The 12,212-nt window shown below is 44.7% G+C and overlaps 1 protein-coding gene across 1 annotated transcript in view; it reads right to left on the bottom strand.

Moving 5' to 3' along the window:
• Positions 1 to 6,912, bottom strand: part of LOC147673934 (uncharacterized) — a 56,278-nt gene extending 49,366 nt beyond the window's left edge. Inside the window, exon 1 of the mRNA XM_086945542.1 lies at positions 6,786 to 6,912. Within this exon, the coding sequence (XP_086801668.1) occupies positions 6,786 to 6,912 (127 nt within the window). The remainder of the gene's footprint in view (positions 1 to 6,785) is intronic.
• Positions 6,913 to 12,212: the final 5,300 nt, after the last annotated feature.

Below are 12,212 nucleotides of genomic sequence, written 5' to 3'. Positions count from 1 at the left end.
AAACCTGCCGAAAGCTGGAGAAGATCTTGCTCCGTGAACGAACACCGGACAGCCATGAAGCCCACAAGAACGCCACCCGCAGACACCATCACCTCATCAGATCCGCTCAAAGGGCCTCCTTCAAAGACCGCCTTGACAACAACGCGCACAACAGCAAAGAGCTCTTCAACATCGCGAAGGAACTTTCCAACCCCAGCTCCAACACCAACGATGTCCCACCTTTGCAAGACCTGTGTGACTCGCTAGCCACCTTCTTCCACCGCAAGATCGCAGACATCCACGACAGCTTCAATGCCAAGACCGCCCCGACAACCACTGAGAACTCCGCCCCCACGACCACCATCCGCACCAACCGCCTGTTCTCCTGGACCAACATCAACGACGACAACACCATCAAGATCATGAACACCATCCACTCCGGATTTCCGTCAAACCCATGCCCACACCACATCTTCAACAAAGCCAGCACATCCAACGCACTCCATCTCAGGAAAGTCATCAACACCTCCTTCAAGACAGCAACCTTCCTGGAGAGCTGGAAGCACACTGAGAGGAACGCTTTACTCAAGAAACCCAAGGCGGACCCCAAGGTCCTCAAGAACTTCCGGCCCATCTCCCTGCTCCAGTTCCCAGCAAAGGTCATTGAGAAGACTGTCAATGAACAACTGACCCAATACCTCGAGGAGAACAACTCCTGGACCCTTCCCAGTCTGGGTTCCACCGCAACCACAGCACCAAGACTGCTCTAATCGCCGCCACCGATGACATCAAGTCCCTGCTGGACAACGGAGAAACAGCGGCCCTCATCCTCCTGGACCTGTCAGCCGCCTTCGACACGGTCTGCCACCACACACTACAAACACGCCTCCACAACGCCGGTTTCCAATAGAAGGCCCTGGACTGGACCACCTTTTTTCTCTCTGGCAGAACACAGAGCGTCTACCTTCCCCCTTCCACTCCGAAGCCACCGAGATCATCTGGGGCGTACACCAGGGCTCATCCCTCAGCTCAACTCTGTTTAACATCTACATGGCACCGCCTGCCCACGTCAACGTCGGCACAACCTCAATATCATCTCCTATTCCGATGACACCCAGCTAATCCTCTCCCTCACCAAGGACCCCCACACAGCCAAAACCAACCTTCACGAAGGAATGAAGGCCGTCGCTGAATGGATGAGGAACAGCCGACTGAAGCTGAACTCGGACAAGATGGTGGTCCTCATCCTCGGATTCACCCCTTCAGCCTGGGATGACTCCTGGTGGCCGACCGCTCTGGGTACCGCTCCAACACCCACTGACCATGCACGCAACCTAGGGGTCATCATCGACTCCACCCTTTCCATGTCTAAACATGTCAACGCCATCTCCTCCTCCTGCTTCAACACCCTCCGCATGCTCCGCAGGATCTACAAGTGGATCCCCACTGAAACGAGAAGAACGGTCACCCAGGCCCTCATCAGCAGCAGGTTGGACTACAGAAATGCCCTCTACCAGGAGCCTCGGCCAAACTCCTAAGACGGCTCCAACGCATCCAGAACGCGTCTGCACGCCTGATCCTCGACATCCCTCGCCGCAGCCACATCACACCCCACCTGAGTGACCTGCACTGGCTCCTGGTCAACAAGAGGATAACCTTCAAGCTCCTCACCCACGCACATAAAGCCCTCCACAACACCGGACCAACGTACCTCAACAGACGACTCAGCTTTTACACCCCCTCCCGCCAGCTCCGCTCTGCTGACCTTGCCCTCGCCACAGTCCCCCGCTTCCGAGGAGCGACCTCCGGTGGCAGATCGTTCTCCCACTTCACCGCCAAGACCTAGAACACCCTCCCCATCCACCTATGGCAGACCCAAGACCTGCTGATCTTCAGAAAACTCATAAAAACCTGGCTTTTCGAGCAGTAGCAGCATTGCCCACCCCAGTGCCTTGAGACCCTGACGGGTGAGTAGTGCGCTTTACAAATTATATGATTGATTGATTGATTAAGAGTAGACAAGGGTAACTGACTAACGGAAAAGCTAGCCGATAAGCTTAACTCAGAAAACATATATTTTCTCTCATGGAACATCGCTGGAGCAAAAAAAATTGCTTGAAAAAGGCTGCCACCCTCAAAACTGGGAAACATATGACATAACAGATAGTCTCTCTGGGACCAAATATACAACTGATTAAACTTACCTCATGCATCATCAGCAAATCAAAAACTGTCTTGCTGATCAATACGAACGCACTTCCGATAGTAAGGGAAAAATAAGCCCATAGCACCCAGTTAATTGCTACAATTACAGACATAAGGAGCACATATCCCCTATGGGATATGGTACTGACAGGGGACTTTAACTCCAATTTAATATATACCCCGGAAGTAGATGAGAAGCTAGTAGCTGACAACATATACTGGAACGTACCACTACAATACCAGCTAAAGATAACATCTCCAGACCACGTAGGTCAACGCCTGGTCAAAGCTTTAGAGTTTCTTGGATTGAGAGTAATAAACGGCAGAACAACTGACGACTTTCCACCAAAATATACATTCCATGGAGGAAAGACAGGAACTAGACTGGATTATACAGCCATCTCACTATCATTGATGCCATTACTCTCTCATTTTTCCATAGAGTATACAACTAAGAGTGACCATTTTTATCAGCATATACATTTCAGTTTAAAATTAGCCAAACATCAGGTTAATCCTACAATAGAAGGAAGCATCTACACAATTTACCTTAAACGTTTAAAATGGTCATATGAAACGATAGAAGCACTTCGAATTAAACTAAAGAGGCTGATAATGGATTGTAAAATTGAGGCCCCAAATAAAATCCAAGCATGGGTAAAATTCACTTCAGATCTCACAACATTAATGCCCAGGAAACAAAATCAGGTTTAAAAAAAATATATGAAGCTGAACAAAATTTGACGGAGGGGTGGGTGCCTTGAAACATGAAATCAAAAAAGCCATCAGGAGGCTATAAATAACATACCTGGGCCAAGCGGAAAGATTATTGAAAAAAGTTGTGGGAAGAAAAGAGAAATTTCAATGATAAATTCTGCTCCGAATTACTCTGTAGTGCAAAGAAAATCAACTTGAATACATTCTGGGAAATGTTCAATAAATTTCATAGGCCGGTGAACATGCTATGGTCAAACATACAAGAACGCGAGTGGGTAAATTTCTAACTACAAAGTTTATAGAAATCACAATTCTTGATAATCCAGCATTGAACATCCAAGAATTAATGGAGGTAAAAAATACATCAGAAAACATCATACAAGGAGGTGGTGATACAAGCAAACTAGGAGAGCACAGCCTGAGTAATGACACCTATCTTTAAGGGAGGAGATAGAACAAATCCATCAAACTACAGGCTAATCGCCCTATTAGATGTTGAAGCCAAATATCATGCATCTCTCATTTTGGAAGATCTGAAGGAATGGTCAAACAACCCTAATCTGATTCCAGTCACTCAAACAGGTTCCAGGCAAAGCATAGGGACGATCACGAACATCTTAGCTCTATGACTAATAGCAAACAAATGCAAGCGGAGGAAACAACAACTTCACCTCTGTTTTATAGATCTAAAGGCAGCGTTTGACAGTGTAGACCGTCACCTCTTATGGAAAAAACTGTGAGCTGGGAAAATTCCGGAGAGGTTGCTAAGAGGAATACTGCAATTCTATTCTAAAACATAGATAAGAATCAAGCTAGGAGACGGCTCTAGACTATCCAGGAAGCTGCCTACAACTAAAGGCCTAAAACAAGGTTGCGTATTGGCGTCACACCTTTCCAATTTTTTTATGTCTGATCTTGCATAAAGGCTTGATCATATTAATTCCCATCCTCCGCAACTAGGTAAATTATTATTAACATATCTCTCGTACGCCGACGATGTGGTGTTAATGAGTTTAACTAAGAACGGTCTTCAAAGAGCTTTAAACGAAGTATCAGAATATATTTCATTTAACAAATTATAAATAAATACATCAAAAACCAAAATAATGTTTATTGGTTATCACCGGAGAAGCAAGCAGAACATCTGGCTCAGTGGCAACCAGATAGAGGAAGTAAAAAGTTACAAATATATGGGGTTCTATTTAGATAATAGGCAAAACCATCTAGAGCAAAAAATGTACATGTCACAGAGAACCAGTGCACTTACATTTGCTTTCAGAATACTGGCAAAAAAATGTGATGGACTATTATACAAACCTCTGCTTGCAGTGATGGCGGCCAAAATGCTGCCAACGCTAACGAATGCCAGTACCGCTCTACATGGCAAAAACTCAGACATTTCCAACCGACTAATAGTATCTACTTATAAAAATGTTTTCCAGATACATCGGTCATTTTCTCCAGCCCACGTTAGACTTGAATTTGATCTTTAAATGAAACTATAGGGAGAATGTATACCACAAAAAAGCTTTGGTATCGGTTGAAACAGAACGCTGTTACCTCACCAATTAACAAAGCCCTTTGGACAGAAGTGGATGAGGATAAAATATCACCATACAACCAATATCTATATAAATCCTTGTTAATAATCTGCACAACCGAGTTATGGAATAAAAACTTGCCATATCAGTCCTTCAAACAAGCAATAAACAAATCAGCAAAATTCTATTCACTACTGTTCAACAAAAATATCTTGAGCTCAAGGTTGCATGCCTGGATGGTGATTAATAACTATAAGACCCTTGCACCAGCACCTTACTTGAGCATAACATTCTCAATCTACTTGAAGAAACAATTAATGGCTCTACGTGTTGGGAAACTTCCATCGATTGCGGACCAGCCAACCTGGGTGCACACAGGGCCTAAATCATGTCGACTTTGTGGCAACTATAAAGAGGCTTTTATCCATATAATCTGTACATGCACTAAACTTCACAATGCATGGGTCACTTTACTTATAAAAACTCTTAATGTAAGTGGTATCATGACCTGCAAAGCTGCAATAATTTCAGGGCTAGACCCATCGGAGCCACAATTGAATTGCAAATTGATTACATTCCTTAATGTCTTTGAAGAGGCCCTGAAAATTGACTAAATAAAATCCAGCTAGAAGGTGGTATTGTTTGACTCCTCTGAAGTAAAGTACACAACTCAAACTTTTAAACAATAAATCAAGTTTGTTGAAAGGGTTGGAAATTTGCCAGTGCAAATGGACAGGGATCTGGATTAATAATTAGAGTATGTTTAATTAACAGTGTGTAATATTTTATCAGCTACATATTGATGTCAAGTGCTACAAACTAGCAAATGTATTGATGTTTTAAATGTATTTTATAGTGTTAAGGTTTTAACTGACCAAACAATAAAACTTACTTTGACTTTGGCTAACCTTTGCACCTACTTACCAAGGGAGACATATTGGTTTTGACAATGCTAGTTTTCTATGGCTGTAGACAGGGATTCTTTTTGAAGGAACCTTTTTTTTCAAGGGGGCTGTGTCTATTTTGGCCATTCTTTGGTGTGACTGGTTAATGTGGGCATTTTTGAGATGTAAAATAGTTTGCTGCTTTATCCCATTCATTTTAAGTGCTTTTTGACATAATTGCAGAGTGGCATGGTGTCCTGTGTGACTCCACAGTAAGTCAATGCATTTTAGATAACAACATGCTCTATTTCCCTTTTCAAATTCTAATAATGGTCACAAAACTCCCATAGTGCAAACTGTCCCAGTTTAGAGGAAGGGGGTAGCGTTTAGGACCCCGGCCCACCATGGCCCTTCCCCTATCTTGTGACGTGCCAGACGAGGACGGTTTCCTGTCGTCACACCTCATGAAATGCAGGAGAAGGCTACAGGGAGTGGTGTTGTCGCATGGGAGTCCCGTCACTTCTGACGATTGTGATGACTAGTGGGGTATAAAGGTTACTTACCCCCCCTAGACTCTGCCTCTTTGCTACACCTTTACACTCGGTATCGTTACTCCTCCCCATCCTTCGTGACAGCGCCTTGACCTGGTTGGAATTCCTTCCTAGGTCTACATACTGCACTCCCACCAAATCAGTAACCTGGTCCTGATGATGACCTTAAATTGATACTGGTCAAAATGCCGTCAACCCTTCAGCGCACCTTTTGGGGCTATGTTTTTTGGTTCAATGAAAATAAATGTACCCCTAACTATGGGGTCGATTAGGATGGCGGTCAGAAAACCATTCTGACTGCTGTGGTAGCGGAAATTAACCATCCGCATGTACAGCGGGAAAACTTGCGGTCAGATTAGGATGAACTGCCAGAAAACCCCGACCTCAATGAAAAGATTCCACAAAACTCCGCCGGGAATGTCCGGAGCTGGTGAAAATCCATTCGTGGCAGTCGGATTTGCTACGGAAAGACCCAAAACCGCCGCATGACCAGCGGATTGACCGCACATTAAATTAGGATACTGTTACAAAGTAGTCTGCAGGCTGAAGAAGTGTGAAGTTAGGTTTATTACAACAGCCCCACACGGTGGTGGTGCGTAGGTAAACGGAACATCAGTAATGACAGTTGGTGTCAACGTTATCAGCTGGGGAAGGAATGGAATGTGGGGGAACCAATGGGAAGGGGAGAAATCAGGGGAGGTTCACGCACAGGGGAGAGGAAGGTACCATGCGCTGGGGTGCAGGGGGGGTGGCATGAGTAAGATACAACACATCTTCCTCTCTTGAGAGTTTTGGCAACAGTGCCACGGGATGCGGTGGCAATAAGCAGGTGGGTGCATAAACAGTTGGGTAGTTAGTCGCACACATAATCATCTAAACGTTTAGGTCTACGGATGGTTCTACCAAACCTTCCAGAGGCCGCGGGTAAGTGTGGTGCACATTCGGTGTCCGAATGAGAGTCAAGGTCAGTTCTGCCGAACCCACCACTGAATCTGTGACCATCAGACGCAACTTCAGAATCCGAATGAGGGTCATCCTGACAACTCCGATTACAAGTCGAAGTGCTGGGATTGACACCTGCAGACCGATCTGTCGATTGACCATCATCAGAGTCAGAGTCAGGTTGGAGGTCACGTGTGCTGTTGTTTCTAGACCTATTATTCTCATCAACACTAGATCTATCGACATCTACTCACAAATCATTGCTAACGGTAACATGCTGCTGTTGACCCTGGGCCTTGTCACTGGGATGATAGTTCGCCAGTCTGCTCATGTGCCAGACTTTCCCATCACTGAGTCTTGCCGCATTGTTAAACAGTTCGTCAATGTGAAGTGGGGCGGTATATCTGCTTTCTCCTTTCTTTACTTTTTTTTCCAAACGAACTTTCACAAGGTCGCCAACCTTGAATGAATGATCTTTAGCGCTGTGTCTAGAATCATACCATTCTTTGTAGTACTTCTGTGCCTTGATGATGTTATTCCTTATGTTTTCAGGTGACCATTCAATTTGTTTGGATTCAGACATCCACCCCAGATCAATGCTCGTGGGCTGTCTTCTTCTCATGAGAATGAATGGTGCTGTGCGTGTGCTTGCACAAGGAGCAATCCTGAATGCCCAGATAAGTTTGTATATTTCCTCTTCCAAGTTTAAGTTTGCATTTCTGGATAGTTGTATATGTCCTTTCAAGACACGGTTGAAACGTTCAGTGAGGCCATTTCCTTCTGGGTGATAAATTGAAGTGGTGTGGTGGGTGATACAGTTCCTAGCAAGGAATGACTTGAATGCCTCAGAACAGAATTGCCGGCCATTATCGGTGAGGACGGATTTGGGTAAACCTTCACTGAGAAAGAGCTTGTCCAAGAAGTCTATACATTTGGAGCTGTCTATTTCCTCTACGATCTTAATTTCTGGCCACTTGGAGAAGTGATCTATTGCCACCAGGATGTACTTGATTTCTCCATTATGTCCTTCTATGGGCCCCACAATGTCCAAACCCAATTTCTCCCATGCCATTTGCGGGGGTTCAATCGGAGAGAGACTGACTTTTGAAGTTTTGAGAGTTTTGTCTGAGTCACAGCATTCCATACAGTTCCTGACTTGGACCTCAATTTGCTTGTCAATACCCGGCCACCAATAACTTGCCCTGACTCGCTGCTTAGTTTTGGTGATGCCAAGGTGGCCAACGTGACACAAACTTAGGATTTTGTCTCTGAGCGTGGCAGGGGCTATGGCTTTACCCATTCTGTACAACACGCCGTTTTCCAAACTGAGTTCATTCCTAGTTTCCCAGTACGCCTTGACATTGTCCTATAGGTTGCGCTTATCTGGCCATGCGGAGTTGATGAATTGGCATACCATTTGCAGAGTGGAGTCGCGCGACATGTGTTGACCCCATTCTTCCGCTGATATTCCATCCAGGTCAGTGTTGAAGAGCAGAGCTACCTTCTCCTCGTCTTCTTGAGCGATCATGCTTTCCGTGTGAGGCAGAGGTAGTCTGCTGAGGAAATCCGCAATTTTGTTTTCACCCCTGGCCAATATTCAGCCGAGTAGTTGTAATCCAACAACTTGATCGACATTTTGCTGAGTCTTGGTGAAGCATTTTGTAGACCAGAGGCAGTCAGTATCTTGATTAACGGTTTGTGGTCTGTGCGGAGATGGATTTTGTATCCCCACACATATGCTCTGAAGTAATTGAGCGCCCATGAACAAGCCAGCATTTCACGCTCAATGACAGAGTACTTTTTATCCGCAGAGGTGAGCGACCTGGAGGCAAAGGCTACGACCCATTCTTGGTTAGATGAGTCCTTCTGTGCTAGCACAGCTCCAATACCTTTGTTGCTTGCATCTGTAGTTAGGTAGATATCTGCTTTGGGGTCAAAACCTTTGAGAAAAGGCGCTTCGCTGATTTCCTTTTTGATGGTAACAAAGGTGTTCTGACAGTCCGGTGACCAGACAAATTTGGTTTTGTTTTTCAGTAATTGTCTTATGCTGTAGGTTTTTTCAGAGAAATTCCTTATGAATTTGGAGTAATACTCCGACAAGCCGAGAAAGGCTCTTACATCTTCTTTGCTTGAGGGACATGGGGCATTCAGGATGGCATCCACCAAACCTTGTTTGGGTTTGATCCCTTCTCGGCTGATGGTGTGTCCAAGGTAAACCACTTTGTCCTGTGAGATTTTACATTTGTCTAATTCTACTGTTAAACCATGCATTTTCAGTTTGCAAAACACTTGTCTAAGGCGTGTGTCATGTTCCGATTGGTTGCTGCCCATGACCAGGATATCATCTTGGAAAAACCTGATACCATCAACACCTTCCAGAATGGATGTCATGACCCTTTGGAAAAGTGCTGCGGCAGAGGCCAAGCCAAATGGTACCCTTGTAAACCGATAGCAACCAAAGGGTGTGATAAAGGTTGTGAATTTTTTACTGTCCGCATGCAAAGGGATCTGGTGGTATGCGGACTTCAAGTCAATAATGGAAAATACACTCATATCATTGGTGGCACTGAACATTTCACATATGCGTGGTAGGGGAAATTGATCAACAATAATGTTCTTATTGAGGTCCCTGAGATCGATGCAGAGTCTGATTTTCCCGTTGGGACGTTTCACAAGTCTGTTTAGTTCAGTTTGAACATCACTTCTGAGGTTCCGTGACAATTGTAAGTGATGTTCTCGACTCGCACGAATATGGTCGAGTCTGATATCTACGAACCGCAAATGACGAGTTTAGTAAGTGTGCGCAGTTTCGCTGTGCTAACTTAAACCGTTTGTTTGTTATGTGGGTTTTTCCTCTGTACCCACGGGTTCCATCTTAGATACGGCATCCATTTTGTCTCTTGCCCTCAAGTAGCCAGCGAACGGACGTTGTCCGCTTCGCGACCCTGGGACTCCCAAGATATTTGCGGAAGACACATGTCCTTTGTAAGTGTCTTTATGATGAGGGGGATGATACTGTAAGGCAGATGGCCCCGCTCGAGGCTCATCTTGCCGCGCCGGTTTATTGTCCCAGCCGTGCATCTCATTAGGCACGTCCCTTTGATGCCTGTATCTCGTGTTTCCCGATACCTCCCCTTTTACACCCTTTCCGATCTCCCCACTGTCTCCATCTTCCTCTGCACCTGTCCTTGTTCCTATTTCGATCTGTTTTACTGCCGATTGGAATGCACTAATGTTGGGAAGATGGGTTTTTACAGTTGGGAACCGCCAAATGTTTCCGCACTTATGTTCCGGACCTTGTGTGTATCAAAGTGACCAAAGCGACCCCTCTGGGGGATGATTGTGGGAACCGGGTTGTAAACCTTTGTGTATCATGTTGTCCTATGGGTAAATTCTGTATAAAAGGAGCGATCCACAGAACCAATTTGAAGCAGTCTCCCCAAGTTGCACGTGTTGTACTTGTCGTGACTTCTGTGTTCCCTGCAGTAAATAAAACCTTGAATCTTTGACGCCGAAGGAAGTGTCCCGTGTCTCTGTCATTCGTACGCCGGAGCAGGTTACCCACGAAGGTTTCAGGTGTTGTGCCCTGGCACCGCTGGGTCTTAAAGAACCCAGTCCTTCACTTCTCACTGACACCGGTAGATGTCTTACCTTGTGAATGCAAGGAACAGCTGAGTCCTTGAGCTCAATTTTGTGTTCGAAACTGTTAAGAAGACCAACTTTACCTGAGAACACTTCGGGGAAGTCTTTTTGTATTGTCAATTTACAGGAATCATTTATGGACAAGACGGGATCATCACTATTGGGATCAAGCATGATGCCTAGATCAGCTTGGTCACTCCAGCCAAGGACAGAGGGGCCCTTTTTTGCAACATAAAGTCGGCAAAATGCTTTCCGGTTTTTAAATTCAAATTCCAGATCACGTGTTCCTAGGAATTCTATGTTGTTTCCCGTGTAGCTTCTAGCGATAACCTTGGGTTTTTCAAGAGTTGAGCCAATTTTATCCGTGAATTGCTTCCAAACATTTTCGTTGATAATCGTGAAGGGAGAACCAGAGTCTGCCATCAGATTGACTGTCACGCCTCCCAAATTGACATCACACATGTTTTTTTTTTCTTTGTTGGCGTGAGTTCTAACACATCATATTCAATAGAGAAAACATAGCTGACATTGTCGGAGTCAGAATACTCTGAATCTTCTTCGGTTGAATCACTCTCTTCATGAATTTGTCGTACCTGTTTGCTTTGTTTGTACATTTTTCTGTTGCAAACCTTAGCGATGTGACCAGTCATTCCGCATGACAAGCATTTTTGATGTAGAGCTGGACACCTTTTAGAGTCGGCTAGATGGGTTGGGGACCCACAGCGATAACGTTTAAGTTCAGGAAAATCATTGTCTCTTGTATTATTGCGTTTATCACTGCTACGCTTCGATCTGCTTGGTTCACTTCTTTTGTAATGATCATGACTCATTTCTTTTTTGTTTCCTTTCTGTTTGAATTTACTTGCATTGGAGGACCTAATAGCTTTTATTTCCGCTGGTTCATCAATTACAGCTTTGGCACATCTGCCAGTAAGTTCAGCTTTCTTGACAAGGGCAACAACCTCCTTCAAGGAAGCCTCGCCATTGACCCAAAGTTTATCTTGGATGTTGGGGTTGCTCGCGTGCATTATTATTTGATCACGCACAAACTCTTCCTGCAGTGCTCCGAATCTGCAGGTTAAGGCCAAGTTGTTCAGAGCAGCAACATAATCCTCAACGCTTTCATCTTTTCCTTGCTTCCTTCTTGAGAATTTGTACCGATCAACAGCAACGTACACAATTGGCGAGAAGTGATCGTCCAGATCATCTAGGGCATGTTGGTAAACATCATCACCTGTTCTTACCTTCTTCTCTATGTTATTGTAGGTCTTAAGTCCACCAGGACCCAAGCAGTACAAAAGTACTTTTTTCTTCTTTATAGCAGTGAAGTCATCATCCTCAACTGTCTCAATGTAATTAACAAAATACTCTTTCCACTCTTTCCAAGGCATGCAAGGTGCACCTTTAAGAGGTAGAAATGCCTGAGGTTGCGAAAGATTCAAGGAACTGAGAGCACACATGACGGTAGATGAGTTATAGGCTCAGGATTCACACTGCGAGAATTCCAATGTCACTTTGTACACTATACTTGTGAAGGGTAAACTGTTGTTTTCAATCAATAAGATTAGGCTTAAGTAAGTGCTTGCTCAGTAATTTGTGACCTTTTTTTTTGTTTCATAAACACATCTCGCAAAGTCAAACGAATTCAGAGCTTAGGCCAGGCTCGAACACTGACTTGAAGAAAACGAGCAATTTCAAGGGAAGTATTTTTTTTTCTCCAAAATGGCCCCCAGCGCTGCGTTCCAGTGACG

Source organism: Lissotriton vulgaris, chromosome 12 (assembly GCF_964263255.1).
Source record: "Lissotriton vulgaris chromosome 12, aLisVul1.2, whole genome shotgun sequence".
NCBI lineage: Eukaryota > Metazoa > Chordata > Amphibia > Caudata > Salamandridae > Lissotriton > Lissotriton vulgaris.
This window is presented reverse-complemented; position numbering and strand designations above follow the sequence as displayed.